This window comes from Balaenoptera musculus, chromosome 7 (genome assembly GCF_009873245.2).
Source record: "Balaenoptera musculus isolate JJ_BM4_2016_0621 chromosome 7, mBalMus1.pri.v3, whole genome shotgun sequence".
Lineage (NCBI taxonomy): Eukaryota > Metazoa > Chordata > Mammalia > Artiodactyla > Balaenopteridae > Balaenoptera > Balaenoptera musculus.
In genome coordinates this window covers 6,307,901-6,330,086 of record NC_045791.1, presented here as the reverse complement: position 1 = coordinate 6,330,086, position 22,186 = coordinate 6,307,901, and the positions used below count along the sequence as shown (strand labels likewise).

At 43.4% G+C, this 22,186-nt stretch overlaps 1 protein-coding gene across 3 annotated transcripts in view; it reads right to left on the bottom strand.

Moving 5' to 3' along the window:
• Nucleotides 1-11,583: 11,583 nt before the first annotated feature.
• ERCC3 (ERCC excision repair 3, TFIIH core complex helicase subunit) overlaps nt 11,584-22,186 on the bottom strand; it is a 37,554-nt gene continuing 26,951 nt past the window's right edge. The window contains exons 12-15 of one of the 3 annotated variants that reach the window (XM_036858702.1): nt 21,024-21,141; nt 15,986-16,104; nt 13,650-13,802; nt 11,584-12,069 (exon numbers count right to left, since the gene is read on the bottom strand). In XM_036858702.1, the coding sequence (XP_036714597.1) occupies nt 11,938-12,069; nt 13,650-13,802; nt 15,986-16,104; nt 21,024-21,141 (522 nt within the window). In that variant the 3' untranslated portion in view covers nt 11,584-11,937. Of the gene's footprint in view, nt 12,070-13,649; nt 13,803-15,985; nt 16,107-21,023; nt 21,142-22,186 lie in introns of those variants that run through there. The other 2 variants (XR_005020683.1, XM_036858703.1) reach the window with 2 other exon arrangements.

The window sequence follows — 22,186 nt, the reverse complement described above, 5'->3', positions numbered from 1 at the left end:
TACCAAATTCATTGATTAGCTCTAGTAGTTTTCTGGTAGCATCTTTAGGATTCTCTATGTATAGTATCATGTCATCTGCAAACAGTGACAGTTTTACTTCTTCTTTTCCGATTTGGATTCTTTTCATTTCTTTTTCTTCTCTGATGGCTGTGGCTAAAACTTCCAAAACTATGTTGAATAATAGTGGTGAGAGTGGGCAACCTTGCCTTCTTCCCTATCTTAGTGGAAATGGTTTCAGTTTTCACCACTGAGAATGATATTGGCTGTGGGTTTGTCATATATGGCCTTTATTATGTTGAGGGAGGTTCCCTCTATGCTTACTTTCTGGAGAGTTTTTATCATAAAATGGATGTTGAATTTTGTCGAAATATTTTTCTGCATCTATTGAGATTATCATAAAGTTTTAATCCTTCAGTTTGTTAATATGGTGTATCACATTGATTGATTTGAGTATATTGAAGAATCCTTGCATTCCTGGGATAAATCCCACTTGATCGTGGTGTATGATCCTTTTATTGTGCTGTTGGCTTCTGTTTGCTAGTATTTTGTTGAGGATTTTTGCATCTAAGTTCATCAGTTATATTGCCCTGTAGTTTTCCTTTTTTGTGACATCTTTGTCTGGTTTTGGTATCAGGGTGATGGTGGCCTTGTAGAATGAGTTTGGGAGTGTTCCTCCCTCTGCTATATTTTGGAAGAGTTTGAGAAGGATAAGTGTTAGCTCTTCTCTAAATGTTTGATAGAATTCGCCTGTGACGCCATCTGGTCCTGGGCTTTTGTTTGTTGGAAGATTTTTAATCACAGTTTCAATTTCAGTGCTTGTGATTGGTCTGTTTATATTTTCTATTTCTTACTGGTTCAGTCTCAGAAGGTTGTGCTTTTCTAAGAATTTTTCCATTTCTTCCAGATCGTCCATCTTACTGGCATATAGTTGCTTGACATAGTCTCTCATGATCCTTTGTATTTCTGCAGTGTCAGTTGTTACTTCTCCTTTTTCATTTCTAATTCTGTTGATTTGAGTCTTCTCCCTTTTTTTCTTGATGAGTCTGTCTAATGGTTTATCAATTTTGTTTATCTTCTCAAAGAACCAGCTTTTAGGTTTACTGATCTTTGCTATTGTTTCCTTCATTTGTTTTTCATTTATTTCTGATCTTCATGATTTCTTTCCTTCTGCTACCTTTGGGGGGTTTTTTCTTCTTCTTTCTCAAATTGCTTTAGGTGTAAGGTTAGGTTGTTTATTTGAGATTTTTCTTGTTTCTTGAGGTAGGATGGTATTGATATAAACTTCCCTCTTAGAACTGCTTTTGCTGTATCCCATAGCTTTTGGGTCGTCGTGTTTTCATTGTCATTTGTTTCTAGGTATTTTTTTGCTTTCCTCTTTGATTTCTTCAGTGATCTCTTGGTTATTTAGTAGCATATTGTTTAGTCTCCATGTGTTTGTATTTTTTGCAGTTTTTTTTTTCCCTGTAATTGACATCTAGTGTCATAGTGTTGTGGTCAGAAAAGATAATTGATATGATTTCAAGTTTCTTAAATTTACCAAGGCTTGATTTTTGACCCAAGATATGATCTATTCTGAAGAATGTTCCATGAGCACTTGAGAAGAAAGTGTATTCTGTTGTTTTTGGATGGAATGTCCTATAAATATCAATTAAGTCCATCTTGTTTAATGTATCATTTAAAGCTTGTGTTTCCTTATTTATTTTCATCTTGGATGATCTGTCCACTGGTGAAAGTGGGGTGTTAAAGTCCCCTACTATGATTGTGTTACTGTTGATTTCCCCTTTTATGGCTGTTAGCATTTCCTTATGTATTGAGGTGCTTTATGTTGGGTGCATAAATATTTACAATTGTTATATCTTCTTCTTGGATTGATCCTTTAGTCATTCTGTAGTGTCCTTCTTTGTCTCTTGTAATAGTCTTTATTTTAAAGTCTATTTTGTCTGATATGAGAATTGCTGCTCCAGCTTTCTTTTGATTTCCATTTGAATGGAATATCTTTTTCCATCCCCTCACTTTCAGTCTGTATGTGTCCCTAGGTCTGAAGTGGGTCTCTTGTAGACAGCATATATATGGGTCTTGTTTTTGTATCCATTCAGCCAGTCTATGTCTTTTGGTTGGAGCATTTAATCCATTTACATTTAAGGTAATTATTGATATGTATGTCACTATTACCATTTTCTTAAATGTTTTGGGGTTGTTTATGTAGGTCTTTTCCTTCTCCTGTGTTTCCTGCCTCGAGAAGTTCCTTTAGCATTTGTTGTAAAGCTGGTTTGGTGGTGCTGAATTTTCTTAGCTTTTGCTTGTCTGTAAAGGTTTTAATTTCTCCTTCAAATCTGAATGAGATCCTTGCTGGGTAGAGTAATCTTAGTTGTAGGTTTTTCCCTTTCATCACTTTAAATATGTCCTGCCACTCCCTTCTGGCTTGCAGAGTTTCTGCTGAAAGATCAGCTGTTAACCTTATGGGGATTCCCTTGTATGTTATTTTTTGTTTTTCCCTTGCTGCTTTTAATATTTTTTCTTTGTATTTAATTTTTGATTGCTTGATTAATATGTGTCTTGGTGTGTTTCTCCTTGGATTTATCCTGAGTGGGACTCTCTGCACTTCCTGGACTTGACTGACTATTTCCTTTCCCATGTTTGGGAAGTTTTTGACTATAATCTCTTCAAATATTTTCTCAGTCCCTTTCTTTATCTCTTCTTCTGGGACCCCTATAATTCGAATGTTGGTGCATTTAATGTTGTCCCAGAGGTCTGTGAGACTGGCCAAAATTCTTTTCATTCTTTTTTCTTTATTCTGCTCTGTGATAGTTATTTCCACTATTTTATCTTCCAGGTCACTTCTCCGTTCTTCTGCCTCAGTGATTCTACTATTGATTCATTCCAGATTATTTTTACTTTAATTTATTTTGTTGTTCATCATTGTTTGTTTGCACTTTAGTTCTTCTAGGTCCTTGTTAAATGTTTCTTTTATTTTCTCCATTCTATTATTTCCAAGATTTTGGATCACCTTTACTATCATTACTCTGAATTCTTTTTCAGTCAGACTGCCTATTTCCTCTTCATTTGTTTGGTCTGGTAGGTTTTTACCTTGCTCCTTCATCTGCAGCATATTTTTCTGTCTTCTCATTTTCTTTAACTTACTGTTTTGGGGGTCTCCTTTTTGCAGGCTGCAGGTTCATAGTTCCCATTGTTTTGGGTGTCTGCCCCCAGTGGGTGAGGTTGGTTCAGGGGCTTGTGTAGGCTTCCTAGTGTAGGGGACTGGTGCCTCTGTTCTGGTGGGTGGGGCAGGATCTTGTCTTTCTGGGGGGCAGGGTCACGTCCTGTGGTGTGTTTTGGGGTGTCTGTGAACTTAGTATGATTTTAGGCAGCCTCTGCTAATGGGTGGGGTTGTGTTCTGGTCTCACTAGTTGTTTGGCATGGGGCGTCCAGCACTAGAGCTTGCTGGCCATTGGGTGGAGCTGGGTCTTAGCATTGAGACAGAGATCTCTGAGAGAGCTCTCACTAATTGATATTATGTGGGGCTGGGAGGTCTCTGGTGGTCCAATGTCCTGAACTCGGCTCTCCCACCTAAGAGGCTCAGGCCTGACACCAGGCGGGAGCACCAAGACCCTGTCAGCCACATGGCTCAGAAGAAAAGGGAGGAAAAAAAGAAAGAAAAAAAATAATTAAAAAATTATTAACATAAAAAAATAATTTTTTAAAAAATGAAGAGAGTAACCAAACCAATAAACAAATCTACCAATGATAACAAGCGCTAAAAACTAAACTAAGATAAACATATATATCAGAAACAAATCAATTACAGACAGCAAACCCCAAGTCTACAGTTGCTCCTAAAGTCCACCGCCCCAATTTTGGGATGATTTCTTGTCTATTCAGGTATACCACAGATGCAGGTACATCAAGTTGATTGTGGGGATTTAATCCGCTTCTCCTGTGGCTGCACAGAGAAATTTCCCTTTCTCTTCTTTGTTTGCACAGCTCCCGGGGTTCAGCTTTGGATTTGGACCCGCCTCTGTGTGTAGGTCACCCTCAGGCATCTGTTCCCACCCAGATAGGAGGGAGTGAAAGCAGCGGCTGATTAGGGGGCTCTCACTCACTCAGGCTGGGGGGAGGGAGGGGTACGGTAGTCATAATTAGAATGCGGGGCAAGCTTGCAGTGGCAGAAGCCAGCGTGACGTTGCAACAGTCTGAGGCGTGCTGTGTGTTCTCCCAGGGAAGTTGTCCCTGGATCATGGGACCGCGGCAGTGGTGGTCTGCACAGGCTCCCGGAAGGGGAGGTGTGGATGTGACCTGTGCTTGCACACAGGCTTCTTGGAGGCGGCAGCAGCAGCCTTAGCGTTTCATGCCCGTCTCTGGAGTCCAAGCCAATAGCCACGGCTCACGCCCATCTCTGGAGCTCATTTAGGTGGTGCTCTGAATCCCCTCTCCTCGTGCACCCCGAAACGATGGTCTCTTGTCTCTTCAGCAGGTCCAGACTTTTTCCCGGACTCCCTCCCGGCTAGCTGTGCCACACTAGCCCCTTCAGGGTGTGTTCACGCAGCCAACCCCAGTCCTCTCCCTGGGGTCTGACCTCCAAAGCCCGAGCCTCAGCTCCCAGCCCCCACCCACCCCGGCGGGTGAGCAGACAAGCCTCTCAGGCTGGTGAGTGCTGGTCGGCACCGTTCCTCTGTGCAGGAATCTCTCCGCTTTGCCCCCTGCATCCCTATTGCTGCGCTCTCCTCCGTGGCTCTGAAGCTTCCCCGCTGCCACCTCCCGTCTCCGCCAGTGAAGGGGCTTCTTAGTGTGTGGAAACTTTTCCTCCTTCACAGCTCCCTCCCAGAGGCACAGGTCCTGTCCCTATTCTTTTGTCTTTGTTTTCTCTTTTTTCTTTTGCCGTACCCAGGTATGTGGGGAGTTTCTTGCCTTTGGGGAAGTCTGAGGTCTTCTGCCAGCGTTCAGTATGTGTTCTGTAGGAGTTGTTCCACGTGTAGATGTATTTGTGATGTATTTGTGAGGAGGAAGGTGATCTCCACGTCTTACTCCTCCTCCACCTTGAAGGTCCCCCTCTGGTATGTTGGGTTTTGTTCTGTGTTCTTTTATGTGATTGACAGGTGTAGCCACAAGAGGCAACACATGAGAGGCTCAGGAAAACAAATTTATTATGCTCCCAGGTCCTAAAATTGGATGCACGGCATACCGTTCCATGTAGGGCCACATGGGAAAGCCTGAGTGGTCAGCAGGCAGAAAGCAGGAGCAAGGGGAAAGCCGAAGCTAGAATCTTTATTGGAGTTTCTGTGGGACAGGCAAGGCAGGGCAGAATGAACAGTTTAGAACTGGCTAGTTTGAATAATTTCAGCTGGCTCTACACTATAAGGGTGGTCCTTAGTTGCCTGGTACCTGGCCCTGGGATGATTAAGACAGAGTATATTGCCTCCTGGGGTGTATGGGCCAGATAGAGGAGATATGGCTGTGGACTGTTTAGTCTGTAAATCAAAGACATGCTCCTGGCTGTGCCCTTTGCTGTCTCAAGAATTGGCTAGGCTCACTATTTACAATAGCCAAGACATGGAAGCAACCTAAATGTCCATCAACAGATGAATGGATAAGGAAGATGTGGTACACACAGACACACACACACACACACACACACACACACACAGTGGAATACTACTCAGCCACAAAAAAGAATGAAATAATGCCACATGGATGGACCTAGAGATTATCATACTAAGTGAAGTAAGTCAGAAAGAGAAAGACAAATACCATATGACATCAGTTATATATGGAATCTAAACTATGACACAAATGAACTTACCTATGAAACAGAAACACTCACAGACATAGAGAACAGACTTGTGGTTACCAACAGGGAAAGGGGAGGGATGGATTGGGAGTTTGGGGTTAGCAGATGCAAACTAGTATATATAGAATGGATAAACACAGGTCCTATTATATAGCACAGGGAACTATATTCAACCCCCTCAGCAAGGGGTATCTCTCCCCACCCAGAATAGTTTTTAAGATGTCAAAACATAATATACAGAAAATTATAAACAAAATCAATAGTTTTCAGACTTCCCTGGTGGCACAGTGGCTAAGAATCCACCTGCCAATGCAGGGGTCATGGGTTCGATCCCTGGTCCAGGAAGATCCCACATGCCGTAGAGCAACTAAGCCCATGCGCCACAACTACTGAGCTTGCACTCTAGAGCTCACAAGCCACAGCTATGGAGCCCGTGTGCTACAACTACTGAAGCCCATGTGCCTAGAGTCTGTGCTCCGCAACAAGAGAAGCCACCACAATGAGAAGCACACACACTGCAACGAAGAGTAGCCCCTGCTCGCAGCAACTAGAGAAGGCCCACGTGCAGCAACGAAGACCCAACGCAGCCAGAAATAAATAAATAATTTATATATATTTTTTAAATTGTAGTTTTCATTTTCACTCAATTCAAAAATACTAATTTCCCTTTGATTTTTTTTTAAGTTTAGAATTGTGTTACTTAGTTTTCAAATATTTGGGGGTTTCCCACAGATCATTCTTTTACTGATTTTTAATTTACTTCCACTGTGGTCAAAGAACATAGCTTGTGTGATTTGAATCCTTTTAAATTTATTGGGACTGGTTGTATGGCCCAGAATTGAATCTTAGTAAATGATCTGTATGAACTTGAAAGGAATGTGTATTCTGAGGTTACTGGGTGGTGTTTTATAAATGTCAGTCAGGTGAAGTTGGTTAATAGTGTTGTTTAAGTCTTCTGTATCTTTACTGATTTTTGGTCTATTTATTCTATCAATTATTGAGAAAAAGGTATTAGAATCTCTGAAATGTGAATTTTTCTCTTTCTTCTTTCAGGTGTATCAGTTTTTGCTTCAAGTATTTTTAAGCTGTAATTAGGGACATAAATGTTTAGAATTATTAGCTCCTCTTTATAAAATGACCCTGGTAATATTCTTTGCTCTGAAATCTATTAGGCCCAATATTAATATAGCTACTCCAGCTTTCATTTGCTTCATGTTAGCATAGTATATATTGTTCCATTCTTTAAACCTATTTGCATCTTAATATTAAATCTTGTAGGCAGCATAATTTTGTTCTTCTTTTAAAAATCTGACAATCTCTGATTTTTAATTGAGGGCGTTTAGACCATTCCCTATTTATTCTCTACTTATCCCATCTGCTCCTTATTTCCTTCTTCCTCTTTTTCTGACTTCTTTAGAATTGAGTATTTTTCATGACTTCATTTTATCTCCTATATTGGTTTATTAACCACAATTCTTTATGTTATTTTAGTGGTTGCTTCAGTACCACAGGCGACTTTCAAGTAATGTTATACCACTTTATGTATAACACAAAAACCTTACAACAGTACACATCCACTTCTACCCTCTTGGCTTTTGTACTATTGTTGTTATACATTTTACTTTTACATGTTATAAACTCCACAATACATTTCCTTTGTTCTAAACAGTTATCTTTATTTTTTTATTGTGGTAAAATATATATAACATAAAATTTACCATTTTAACCACTTTTAAGTGCACAATTCAGTGGCATTAAGTACATTCACACTGTTGTGCAACTATGACCACTACCCACCTCCAGAAGTTAGTGATCAGTTCTTCTTTAAAAAAAATGTAAATAATAGAAAACCTTTTATATTTATCAATGTAGTTTGTAGTGGTCTTCAATCCTTTGTGTAGATACAAATTTCTAACTAGCATTATATTCCTTCCTCAAAGGACTTCCTTTAACATGACCTGTAGTGCCGGTCTGCTAGTAATGAATTCTTTCAGCACTCCTATATCTGAAGAATTTCACTTTTATTTTTGAAAGATCTTTTCACTAGGTATAGAATTCTAAGTCATTGGTTTTTTTCTTTCAATAAAGATATTTCTCGATAGTCTTCTTGATTGCATAGTTTTTAATAAGAAATCTCATCAAATATTTGGGGGTTTCCGAAAGATCTTTCTTTTACTGATTTTAAATTTAATTCCACTGTGGTCACAGAACATAGTCTGCCGTCTTTATCTGTGTTTCCCTGCACAAAATGTGTCCTCTCTGGCTCCTTTTTAAAAACAGTTACGCCCTCACTTTTTCTCTCTCCTTTCACATTTTACTATTTAAGCAGCAAGAAGAAATCAGGTGGCTACTTGAACATTTTGCTTGCAAATCTAAGCAAATCTTGCAAATCTAGACCACAAAGTTCATTAGACACATTCTGCTTTCCGTATAACTGCAGATGACAGTGCCACTAAATTTTTGGCCACTGTGTAACAGAGATCCCCCTTCCTCCAGTTTCCAACAGCAGCTTCTTCACTTCCTTTTAAGCACTCACTGGCAGTGTTCTCAAAGTCCAGATTTCCACTAATAGTCTGTTGAAGGCAATTTAGGCATTCTCTAACATGTTCCTCAAAATCCAGCCTCTCCCCACTTCTTAGTTCCAAAGCCACTCCCACATTTTTGAGTATTTGTTACAACAGCATCCCACTCTTGGTACCAAGATCTATATTAGTTATCTATTGTTTTGTAATCATGGGCAACCATGACCACTATCCATCTCCAGAACTTAGCAATCAATTCTCTTTCTTAAAAAAGAGATGTAGAAAATAAGACATTTTTAATTTAAAATTTTTTAAAATTTAAAATTTTGTGGCTTAAAATGACAACATTTATTATCTCACAGTTTCTGTGCATCAGGAATCCAGGACCTTAGCTGTGTCCTCTGGTTCAGGTCTCTCACAGGATACAATCAAGGGGTAGGTTAGGGCTGTAGTCATCTAACCAATGCAGTCATTGGCTGTAGGCTCAACTAAGAGAGGAACAGTTTCCAAGCTCACTCCTGTGAATTTGGCAGGATTCAGTCCACCATGGGCCATTGGACTGAGGCTCCCTCCATTCCTTGCCATGTGGGCCTCTCCACTGGGCAGCTTACTTTGTCAGAGCAAGCAAGTAAGAAATGTCAGAGAGAGTATGGAAACAAGTCTTTTCATTATGAGTTGTATTTTCCTGGCTCTTTGCTTGCCTGGTAATTTCTGATTGGATGTCAGACACTGCGAGTTTTACCTTATTGGTTGCTAGATATTTTTGTGCTGTAATAATTAGCTTTGTCCTGAATTGTAGTAAAGTTACTTGGAAATAACTGGATCCTTTTGGGTCTTGCCTTCAAATTTTTGGTAGGACTCATGCAGCATTAGTTTAGGTCTAACTTTCCACAAAACTGAAGCAAAACCTTGCTGAACACTCTACCAGATGCCCTGTGAGTCGAGGATATTCAGTCTGGCTGGTGGGAACAGGAATAGTCCAGGCCCTGGATAAGCTCCCCCTGACCCTGTCATGTGGTTCCTTCCCCAGCCTTGGGTAGCTTCTTTACATGCATGTGCAGAGCAGTGCTCAGTGGAAGACTCAGGGCCCCTCAGCAAATCTCTTTGTGCAGCTGCCCTAGTTGGTACTTTGTCCTATACATTCCACCTGCTATGGGGTGTAAGGGCTGGTTCGGGGATAACAGGATAGATGGTTACCAGTGAGAGGTTCCCTCACAACTTCCCTCAAGGTGTAAGCAGGCAGGGTTATCGTGTTCCTTTATTTTAAGTCCATAAACTTTGAAGAGAGTCCAATTCAATAGTCACTGGATACCTACTATATGCCAGATATTGGGGTACAGATAGAACTCAAACCAACAGGATACAAACATGTAAAAACCAAAAATGAAAAAAAAAAGGACAGCATAAAGGACATAGCACAGTACAGGAAACACTTATAGGGGTAGGAGCAGGAGTTAGGTTTCCTGGAGATGATACATCTCAACTTACTTTTAGAGAATAAATAGGAATTTGTTACATGGTGTCAAATAAAAAACTAATCCAGACTTGGCAAGGAGAGACTTTATTTGAAAGGACTGCTGCAAAGGGGAGGGCAGCTATTACAGCAGGGAGAACACACTGACCATATGATCAGCAAGCATCTCAAGAGTTAAGCAAAAAAGTTTTTCTTTTAAAGGGAGGAGGACACAAGGGAGGGGCTGAGGAAGTGGGATGAATGGGAGTGGCAATGGCAGATGGCAGGTCAGACAGTGTTTTACCCTGAGTCCCACTGGACTCAGGAGGGGCTGTAGGCTGAGCGTGGGCCAAAAGTCAGGGGCCTGCAGAAAGGAGAGAATCCTAACCAAGGTCTGGTTAACAAGAATTTTGTTCCAATTGATCAGCGGGGACAAGCACTTCAGCTAATCATTCGAAGCAAAGAATGGGAATCTGGAAGGTCTGTGTCTGGCCTTGTCACTGGTAGACAAGGAGGGCACCCAGGAGCCTTATCTCAGACATATGGGGAAAGGTGGTTCTTTGCAGTAAGCTGTTTTCCAGAACACAAAAGATGGCGGGGGGTGGGGGAGAGTGGGTGTGTGGTTCTTTAATAAAAGTCCCAGTTTTCCAGGATCACGGGGCTTGGGTAAAATTCAACATTATCTGTAGACAGGTTAGAGAACAAGAAAACGGTGAGCAACAAGGAGATACACGAAGTGCTTGGCATTGCTTGGGTATCTCAGGCATGACAGGACATGAGAATCTGGAAATAATACTGGTTATAATCCAGTCTGAGATATCTGGGTGCCACCCACTGGGGTGAGTAGCCTCAGCACAGATGTGCCTGAGCACAGGCCTCAGGTCTGGCTGCTGGGGGCCACTTCCAGGGTTTGCACGGACAGAGCGGCTCTCCACGGGTCAGCACCAACTGCTGGCCACACTGTGAGAGTGTGTTTGTCCCCAAAAGGTCAGCTCAGTGAAGTGGAATGCAGGGGAGGTGGCTCTTGCTCCGAAGCACTCTTGACAAAATGAATGTGGTCTTCTCCCCGAGTGGGCGATGACGGCTGGGAACACTGCTGCCGGGCGGCAGGGGTGGGCAGACTCCAAGTCGAGCGGCCTTAGCTAGCACAGGCTTCCACCACTCCCCAGGTGCGGGGCTGTCGCCTACTAGAACGAGCCTCCTCAAAATAACACGTTCCTCTCCATGACCTACGCCTGTGCGTGCCTGCCTGTCTTCTACGGACCAATCCTGCCCCGTGTGTCTTTTCCTGAACACCTTTTCTTTCATACCAGGAACAGAGCAGAAAAGCCCAGAGACGTCTTTCAGAATAAAGGAACCAGCCGTTAAAGATCCAAGGGTACTAAACTGCTATTAGAAGAGGAATCCAGCCTCCCAGCCAAATCAACAATGTATCTGGCGGCGGGGGGTAGAAATAAGAGTTGATTCTCTCAGAGAAGATCAAGCATCAGGAGCTGTGTGCACTGTGGCTCCCTACGAAGGTGATGGCCTTCGGGTGGCCCAGAGGACCTACAGCTGTGGGTGCCTCCCATGGAACCCACCCGAGCTGAACAGGGAGGGGCCCGGCAGCACTGCGAACTGCTCAAGCTCCTCCATTGCTCTGGACCACCGTCCCCTGTCACCACTGCACACTAACGGGCAAGTCTTCCCGTCTCTCCGGTGCTCCCTGTGGATGGGCCCCATCTAATTCCTCTGGGCCTGCCACCAAGTGAAGCCCTGATGGAGGTTTGGCAAGACATAGCCCATGCCTACGACGAGGTGTAAGAACAAGGCGTACGATGAAGAGTGGTTAAACATCCCAGTGCTGTTTATTCAGGAGAACAGTAAGATAAATACACCTAAACATTACAGATTTTTATGTACAGGAATGACCACTCCCCAACAAGTTTGAAAAGCGGTCTGAAAAAAACAAAAAATGCAGTCCCCCCACTCCCACCTTCAAACCCTGGAACGCCCAGGAAGACAGAGTCAAGCTCTTGATGCACTGTCTTCAACACAGCCAACAGGTATCGAGTCTAGACTGGTTTGGCCGATGCTATTGGAAAGAACACGGATGTGGAAAGAAAATGCTACGTTTAAAATCCCTTTCCAGTGCTGGTGCTAGGCACCCAAGCTTCACCTACGTGACCCTATGGGCGTCATTTCCTGAAGCGCTTGAAAAGCGGGTGCACGTGCTTATTGGAAGCCTTGCTCCGTGACGAGTGGTACTCCATGTACACTGTGTCGTCGGCCCCAGACATGGAGCTCATCGTGCCGAAGCGCCGAGACACCTGCAGGGCGACCCGGCGCACCGTTAGTTTACAAAGCGAAACACCCTCCGCCTATAACATTCATAATCATAATAAGATAAATTTATAAGAATTATAAAAGTTTCATAGATTTTATTATTTCTAAAATAACATTTACTGACCACTTAGTATGTCTCAGGTATTGTTCTAAGCAGCTTATACTTATTTACGTGTCTTACCTCATCTAATCCTCACAACCATTATAATCCCCATCTTACAGAAGAGGAAACAGGCACAGAGAAATGAGGTATTTGTCCAAGATCACACAACTCTTAAACAGATGGGACTTGAACCCAGGCAGTCAGCTTCAGATTCCCTGTACCTAGCCATACACCACCCTGCCTCTCTTAATGACAATTTCTAAACAGAATTTTAACAGTGAGGGCAGGAGTCCCTCAAAACCTCCTGAGACCCTACCATAAGGCTTTGAATCAACTGGAAATCCTTTCTAGCCCTGGGCCTGAATCTTGGCTCTGTGTCTCACTGGGTGGCCTTGGGCAAATACTGAATGTCTGCACCTCAATGAACTCATCTGTAAAATGGGGATAACCACATCTGCTTGACATGTGTGGTGTGAACAGAAATCACACAAGTCAAGGGTCTGACCCCAAGCCTGGGACACCACTCGCACCAGATTCCAAGCAAAGTACGCAGACAGGCACTGAAGCCATGCCTTGCACAGCCTCACCTTGGGTGACCCACTGTGAGGTGGAATTGACCAGACACCACCTTCAGACACAGAAACAGGAAGTTTCCCTGGGCTCCTGTGGAGAATGCCCAGGAGGAGATCCAGCCCCCAACCCCCAGGTCTGGGGACAGAAAGGTCTCAGGCTGCGGGGAGGGCAGCACCTCCCTGGTGACACTGCTTCCTTCTTCCCTTGTTCCAGCCATCGCTCACCTTCCAGCTCTAACACCAACTTAGTTTCAAAAGCACCTGATGAAACGGTACTTCTCTCCTTGGAAGGGCCTGATAATAAGGATTCCTCATAATGATACTTTCATTAGTTATACCGTATTATATGTGCCTGGCACATAGTAGGCATTCAATAAGTATGTGCAGAATAACTGAAAAGTTGTGCATTTTCAGAGAACTCTAAATTTTTCGAAGAATGTATGGAAACTACAATATGAGTTGATTCTCAGACCCATTTTACAGCCTGGAAGACTCAGTTTCATTACTGAGGAGGAAGCCAGGGATAAGGGGACGCGCCCAAGGCCAAAAAGGCAGCCCCAGGTCCGTCACGCTCCTGCCAGTAGCCACCCTAGGCAGAGCCTGGGCTCCCACATCCAACTACTACCAGATACTTACGCCAGACTGCTATGTGAACAGAGCAGGAGACCAGCCACACCCGCCGTGGGCTCAGACACATAAAACAAGACGACGCACAGAAAGGTTAGCAGGGGTGTTTCCGATTATTCTCTTCTCTACGGTATCCTGTGTGTTCCAAGTTCTTGAGGAAATCACACAGGCACACGCACACAAAGGACTGTGCGGGCGTCTGTGTGTCTAAGGCGCTGTCCTTCGGGAGAACTGGCATCTGGAGCCTCACCCACTCACTCACCTGGCTGGATCTGGGGCCAAACTCTCCCGCCACCACCTCCTCCTCGGCATCCAGGTCAGTGGCCGCCAGGACCTTCTGTAGGAGTTGCTGTTGCTCCTCTTTCGTTGAAAATGCCAACTCTTCCTCCTCCATGTTGGCCAGCTTTGTGATCACCTGCAGAGCAGAACCCTCTTGTTTTCTCTCCCTGGAGCCGATCCCGCCTTCTCCTGGGCTCACCTGGTCTGGGCACTTGCCCCTCAGGCCCAGCAGAGCAGGTGGCTAATAACGGAGAGCTCCTCTTCGGCAGTGCAGAGACCAGCCTCAGAGCCACTGTCAACAGGGAGCTTAACTAATGACTGCAAGGCAGGAGAGGTTCAGGACATTCTAGAAAACGCTGCTCCCAACACATGGCAGCTAAATGATCACTTACAGAAGATCAACAGGATCTCGGCAATCTTAAAACAACCATTCTGGTAGTTTTCCCACCTTGCACCAGGTAAACGAAGGACCAAAAACCGAAAGGCACAGCGGGCTGCCCTTCAAGAAGGCCTTCAACCTCCGGGCTTGGCACCCAGGGCTTCCAGCAGGAGGGGCACTTACAAATGATAGGATATTAAGAATGGATTTATAAGATTTTTTTCCAAAAGAGAAAGATAAAAGCATGGTGGAAATTTGGTTTTCATTTCTTTGGAGATAACTTGCTACAAGGCCTACCTATCCCTGCAGAAAGCATGGATTGATTACATACAGCAGGGGACCCCAATCCCCGGGCTGAGGACCCGTACTGGTCCGCGGCCTGTTAGGAACAGGGCCGCACAGCAGGAGGTGAGCGGCGGGAGAGCGAGCGAAGCTTCATCTGCCGCTCCCCATGGCGCGCATTACCGCCTGGACCATCCCCCCCCATTGCTTGCATTACCCCCTCTCCCCACTGGTCTGTGGAAAAATTGTCTTCCATGAAACCAGTCCCTGGCACCAAAAAGGTTGGGGACCACTGAGTCAGAAAGGGAACTTCCTTTCCTCTCTCTCTCTCTCTCATTCTTCTCATAATTTTAATTAAAAGAAAATTCCTAGGAGGATCTGGCTGCGCCCTTCAGGTGGCCACAGATCTGGAGCACAGATACGGGACACTTCTGCCCTGGCCTCATCACCAGGGTCCTGAGTCTGGGAACCCTAAGCTGGCTGCTCTCAGCAGGCAGCCCTGGAGGTGAGCGAGGCAAAGGCAGCTCCCACCAGCACAGACAACCAGGTGCTCAGGTACCATGTTGTCGAGCTCACCCGTCAAAGAACCCAGAGCACTTCCTGATTCGCTGCTTCTCTTACCCTTACGACTCTCCCGGGAACCAGGAGGTATGGATGCTATTATCAGCTCGAACGTTACACAGACGGATAAAAAGGTCGAAATGAAAATCCTTCGAAAAACTGTCCCAAGTGTCCTGAACTAGAGTTCAGCATGAGAAGTCCGAAAAGTGTCACTGCCTCTGACTAAAAGGGGAGGGATCAGACAACCCTGTCCCTTTTCTAAGGCTAATAAAGGGAACTCTATTAGTTCCCTAATTAGTTCTGCCCTAAACCAATTTGAAAAAGATACAGTCTAAAGTATCTGAAAAGGCAGCCTACAGCCTTTCACAAATCAAGAACCTGGGAACTTATATGTTCTAAGATATCCTTTTAATCCCCTGCTTCCAGCACCCTCCGCCCACTACCACAAGTAAAAACCCTTTGGGACACTAAATCCTAACAAAAACTTTGTATTCCTATTGACACAAATAGGAAAGAAAGCAAATGCCTTAGCCAATGAAAGTTCGCCAAAGCTCTAGAATTTCCCAAACTGTTAAAATACCAGATTTACAGTACGTGGATGGCTCTGATGTCTGTGAGGCCCGCTGAGGCCCAGGCTTACCAGATGACTAAGGGCAGACTCTCCCAGCTACCTGGAGGGGGCACCCCCTGAGAAAGTAACCCCGAGGGGCTCAGACTAACACAGTGATGGCCACAGTTCCTTCATCTCGAGTCCTACTAGGCTAGCACATTTTCCCACCAACATCTAATGTTTTCTTTGCAAGACAACTGTAAAAAGTTAACAAGCTGAGACTCCACAGGCCTCTTGCTTCAGAGGCCCCATTCTTTGACCATTCACTGTGAGAAGTTGGAAACAGGAGGGATCCTGCACAATATTTTTCCTTCAAAGCTCCCCACAATTCATGCAAGGACAAAGGTACCCTAATGTCCCCTAATGTCCTGTGCCTGCCTGAGATCTGTCCCACGCTCATGCTGACAGCGGCCCCGCACTTCTCATGGAGGGCTGGGTACAAAAAAGCCTCGGTCCTACTCCGACCAGAGACCAAATGCTTACATACCTTAAAGCTATAACCTTGATCTACCAAGAACCTCTGCCGCTTGGTTGAGTAAGCCATTTCCTGTGTGTCCTGGGACACCAGCGAGTAGAAGAAGGCATTGTACTCCTCTGCAACCATCCCTGGGGGAGGGCACATAAAAGGACAATATTAGCTGTTAGAACGGCAGGAACTAAGGGTCCAGCGTTCAAAAGCAAGTACTGCAGTGGGAGAGCTCTGCAGTCAGAGGGGCCATTGCCCTGATTCTGCACGAGGACTTCAGCAAAATTAAAACCTTTTGTGCTTCAAAGGACACCATCAAGAAAGTGAAAAGACAACCCACAGAATTGGGGAAAACATTTACAAAGCATATATCTGATAAGAGATTTGAATCTAGGGAATATAAAAAACTATTACAACTCAACAATGAAAAGACAAATAAACCAATTATTAAAAGGACAAAGGATCTGAACGGACAGTTCCCCAAAGAAGACATAAAAAGAAGATTCATGTGTCAATGAGCACGTGAAAAGAGCTCAATATCATTAGTCATCAGGGAAATGCAAGTCAAAACCACGACAAAATACTACCTGGCACACACTAGGATGACTAGAATAAAAAAAGATGATTACAGTTGTTGTCAAGGATGTGGAGAAACTGAAATGCTCATACACTGTTGGTGAGAATGGAAAATGGTACAACCACTTTGGAAACAGTCTGGCAGTTTATTAAAATGTTAAACATAAACTTATTACATGACCCAAGCATTATTCTAAGAGTCAAAAAGTGGAAACAACCCAAATGTCCATAAATGAATTTTAAAAAGTGGTATGTCCAGGGACTTCCCTGGTGGCGCAGTGGTTGAGAATCTGCCTGCCAATGCAGGGGACACGGGTTCAAGCCCTGGTCCAGGAAGATCCCACATGCCGCGAAGCAACTAAGCCCGTGCATCACAACTACTGAGCCTGCGCTCTAGAGCCCGAGAGCTACAACTACTGAAGCCCACGTGCCCTAGAGCCTGTGCTCCACAACAACAGAAACCACCGCAATGAGAAGCCCGTGCACCGCAATGAAGAGTAGCCCCTGCTCAACGCAACTAGAGAAAGCCCACGCGCAGCAACAAAGACCCAACACAGCCAAAAAATAAATAAAATTTAAAAAATAATAATCAAAAAAAATAAAAAGTGGTATGTCTATACAGTGGACTATTATTCAGCAATGAAAAAGAATGAAGTACTAATACATGCTACAATACATGCTACAATATGGATAACACTTTTGAAAACATTATGCTAAAACTACTAAAACAAAAAAAGGCTCAGAGAGAAAACCCAGTAACAGGAGAATTATCATAGTAACTAGGACAGAAAATATTGTAGCCTATAAAATCTGATCCTGCAGGAAAATCTGAATATTTTTGCTTCACAGTTCAAATGTCAGTAAGTTAAGTATCTGTGTACTGCCTCTTAATTCAACTGTTTCCTTGTCTTACAAGAGTTCAGAGATGCAAAGAAAAGGGCTAAGCATATTATATCAAATGTTTTCCTTTTTCTCCCTTTGTTTTATTGAGATAAAATTGGCATATAGTGCTATATAAGTTTAAGGTACACAGCATAATGATTTCACTTACACATATTGTGAAATGATTACCTCAAAAAGTTTAGTTCACATCCATCACGGTAGTTTTGATTTGCATTTCCCTAATAATTAGTGATGTTAAGCACCTTTTCATGTACCTGTTGGCTATCTGTACATCTTCTTTGGAAAAAATGTCTATTCAGGTCCTTTGCCCAGTTTTTGATTGGATTATTTGGATTTTTTGCTATTGAGTTGTATGAGGTCTTCATTTATTTTGGATATTAACCCCTTATCAGATATACGATTTGCAAATATTTTCTCCCATTCCATACACTGCCTTTTCATTTTGTCGATCATTCCTTTCGCTGCGAAGAAGCTTTTTAGTTTGATGTAGTCCACTTATTTTTTATTTTGTTGCTTAAGCTTTAGGTGTAATATCCAAAAAAACTACTGCCAAGATGCATGTCAAGGAGCATTTTTCCTTTGTTTTTCTTTAGAAGTTGTATGGTTTCCAGCCTTACATTTAAGTCTTTAATCCATTTTGAGTCCATTTTTGCTAGTGGTGTAAGACAGGGGTAATTTCATTCTTTCACATGTGGATATCCAATTTTCCCAGCACCGTTCATTAAAGAGACTATCTTTTCTCCACTGGGTATTCTTGGCTCTCTTGTCAAATATTAGTTGACCATATATGCATGGGTTTAATTTCTGGGCTCTGGATTGTGTTCCACTGGTCTATATGTCTGTTTTTATGCCGGTAACATACTCTTTTGATGACCACAGCTTTATTATATAACTTAAAATCAGAAGTGTGATGCCTCCTGCTTTATTCTTCTTTCTCAGAACTTGCTTTGGCTATCTGGGGTCTTTTGTGGTTCCACAAAAATTTTAGGATTGTTATTTTTACTTCTGTTAAAAATGCCACTGGAGTCTTGATAGAGATTGCATTGAATCTATAGATGGCTTTGGGTAATATAGATATTTTAACAATATTAATTCTTCCATTCCATGAACAAAGGATACTTTCCATTTATCTTCTTACATTTCTGTCATCAATGTCTTGTAGTTTTCGGTGTAGAGCTCTTTCACCTCCTTGGTTAAATTTATTCCTAAATATTTTATTGTGGTTTTTTTTGTTGTTGTTGTTGTTTGTTTTTTTGGCTGCATGGCATGTGGTACCTTAGTTCCCCGACCAGGGATTGAACCCGCACCCCGTGCAGCTCAGAGTCCTAACCACTAGACTGCCAGGGAAGGCCCCAATATTTTATTGTTTTGGATGCTATTGTAAATGGAATCATTTTATTTCTTTTTTAGATAATTTGTCATTAGTGTATAGAAACACTACTGATTTTTGTATGTTAATTTTGAATCCTGCAACTTTACCAAATTCATTGAATAGATCTAACAGTTTTTTGGTAAAGTCTTCAGGATTTTCTATGTATAAAATCATGTCACCTGCAAATAGAGAAAATTTTACTTCTTCTTTTCCAATTCTGATGCTTTCTGTATCTTTTTCTTACCTAATTGCTTTGGTTAGGACTTCCAGTACAATGTTGAATAGGACTGGTGAGACTGGGCACCCTTGTCTTGTTCCTGATCTTAGAGGAAAAGCTTTCAAATCTTTCACTATTAAGTATGAGGTTAGCTGTGGGCTTGTCATATATGGCCTTTATTATGTTGAGGTACTTTCCTCCTATACCTAATTTGTTAAAGAGTGTTTTTTGTTTTTTGTTTTTTTTTAAAAATAAATTTACTTATTTATTTATTTTTTGGCTGCATTGGGTCTTCATTGCTATGCATGGGCTCCCTCTAGTTGCCGCGAGCGGGGGCCACTCTTCGTTGCGGTGCACGGGCTTCGCATTGCGGTGGCTTCTCTTGTTGCGGAGCATGGACTCTAGGCACGCAGGCCTCAGCAGCCGCGGCTCACGCGCTCTAGAGCGCAGGCTCAGTAGCTGTGGTGCACGGGCTTAGTTGCTTCACGGCATGTGAGATCCCCCCGGACCAGGGCCCGAACCCGTGTCCCCTGCACTGGCAGGCGGATTCCCAACCACTGTGCCACCAGGGAAGTCCCTGTTAAAGAGTTTTTATCATGAACAGATGTTGAATTTTGTCAAATGCTTTTTCTGCATCCACTGAAATGATCATATGATTTTGTCTTTAATTCTATTAATGTGATTTATCACATTTATTGATTTGCATATGGTGAACCTCCTTTGCATCCCAGGTATAAATCCCACTTGATCATGGTGAATGATCCTTCTAATATGCTGCTGAATTTGGTTTGCTAGTATTTTATTGAGGATTTTTACAACTGTATTCATTGGATATTGGCCTGTCATTTTCTTTTCTGTAGTGAACTTTTCTGGCTTTGGTATCAGGGTAATACTGGCCTTGTAAAATGAGTCAAACAGTATTTAAAAAACACAATTCCAATCAAATTCAAAGGGATTTTCAAATTAGCTTTGTTTGTGTGTGATGAGTAAGGAATAAGTAATGAATCACTTTCATATATGCTAGTCAGATTTATCCAGCAGTCTATTATATTCTGTTATGTACTCTCATTCCTCATTATTAACAGTCCTGCAAGGTAAGGATTGTCACTCCGACTTTGGATGAGAAACCAAAGCTCAGAGGGTCAAATTACTTGCCTAAGGTCACACAGTTGGTCTGGTGCCCAAGTCCATGTTTGCTATTTCCACTAACTTGCCCTGTCTCCATTTCAAACACAATCAATTAGCTGTTTCCTAAACATACTCAAACGCAGTACAATTACAACACCTGCCCACTAATCCTGTCATTTTCAAACATCCTAGCAGTCCAAGTTCTTCCTAAGATTAGTGAATTCCTTGAGGACAGGGCCTGTGTCCTTGTTTTAGGACCTGCCTGGTCTGCTAAGAGGATGCCATCTCTTAGCAGAAACGTCAGTCTCTACTCTGCCCATGATTGGGTTCTGGGCTCCTTTACTGCAGTTAACAAGCAGAGGAAGCATGACTCTTGCTTCCTCATTCACTGAGCTTGTGATGTCCCTGCTGTAAGCTGCCACTCAAGGGACCACTCTTCACAGGTTATGAGCAAGGTATCCACCTTGTGGCTGCCCAAGCTGCTCCTACCAAGCCCTCCCCTTACTCTTAACTCAAGGTTCAGGGGAGAGCTGCCAGCTCCTACACTTCCACTGGTGGTCTACGCTCTGCTTTCTCCCTTCTACATCTACACCATTACGCACTGCTTTCCTGGCTCCTCTATCTACCAACACAGACACTCAGCTCAGAGACTGTGACCTCCAGACAGCTACCATGGAAAACATCCACATGCTCAGCCCCAGCACATGAGAAGTAACAGTGGCCAAGGAGACCTTGGTCCTTGCTTTGGGACCCCCGTCCATCCCCTTCAGGGTCTACCTAGCCCAGGAGCACAGGCTCACCCACACAAACAGACACCTGACGGAAGTGGTTTGAAAAGAGAGACCGCCTGGAGCAGAAGGTACCTTTTTTTGCTCGGAGCACTCGCCCCAGCCTCTGGGCCTCCTGCCGCCGGGAGCCACCATGAGATGAGATCTGAATGAGAACATTTGCTTCTGGCAGATCAAACGATGTGTCACCCACCTACAGAAATGAACCAGCTGTGAGTTTGGGAAGGTTTTTATATATGAGTCAAAAAGGGAAAAAAAAGTCAACTGGCCTCAAATTTAAATAAGCTCTGTAGGTAATTCAGAAAAACAATCACTGTCCTCTTCAGTCTGTACCAGGGTCCTTCAGATGCACGCAGGCCTCTAAGGACCTAATATGTTCTCCTGAGAGCTGTCCTATAGAAGCTGTCACGACCTGGCTCCTAACCATCTGTCTCAGCAACAGTCCCGGTGTGGCTGCTAGGGACCCAGAGACAAGAGGGCCCTATTAACAGACTCTCTGTGAGTGATTCTTCTTATTTTTTGCTACAGAAATAGGTCTGCACAAAACCACCCACAGTCTTAACTGGAGGCTACTGAAGCCAACGGCAAAGGCCGGACACGTGACCTGGGAGGGGCCGCTGCCCGCAGCGGGCTGGACTCTGACTCTGGGGAGCTGCCTTGGCCTGGGGAGGGGGTGCGAGGGGATCCAACCATCAGGGTTCCCAGACGCAGAAATAAGAGCTTGATTCATCCATGATCACTTTGTAGGTAAACCTCATTTCTTTTGGGCTTTGGGTCTGTTCTGACCTGAATGACTATTCTAAACTGTTGGGCCACCACTTCTAACTGCAAATTAAAACCGTCACCAAGCTGGGCCTACATGATTTTGCATTGTGTTTATATTCACCACCCACCCCCAAGGCATACCAGGAGCCAGGACAAAAGCTGCCCACGACCCACAGGAATCTCCAATGCCACAAAGAGAACCTTATGCAAATGCCCACCTTTGCCATAGTAGGTAATGAACTTTTCCCCCTTGTATAAAGAAAATACAACTCAAAGTTCCTGTATCCCAAAAAGAGGTAGGAAAAACTTAAGTCAAGCAAAAGGACTTGCTAGATTATATACTCCTTGAGTTAGGAATATAGATTATATACCTTAAAACTCTACATCTGCTTCTTCCACTACCTGACAGGCAACATTCCTCTGCCCCCAGACACTGGACACGTGGGAATGAAAACTGACATGTGACGTGCCTT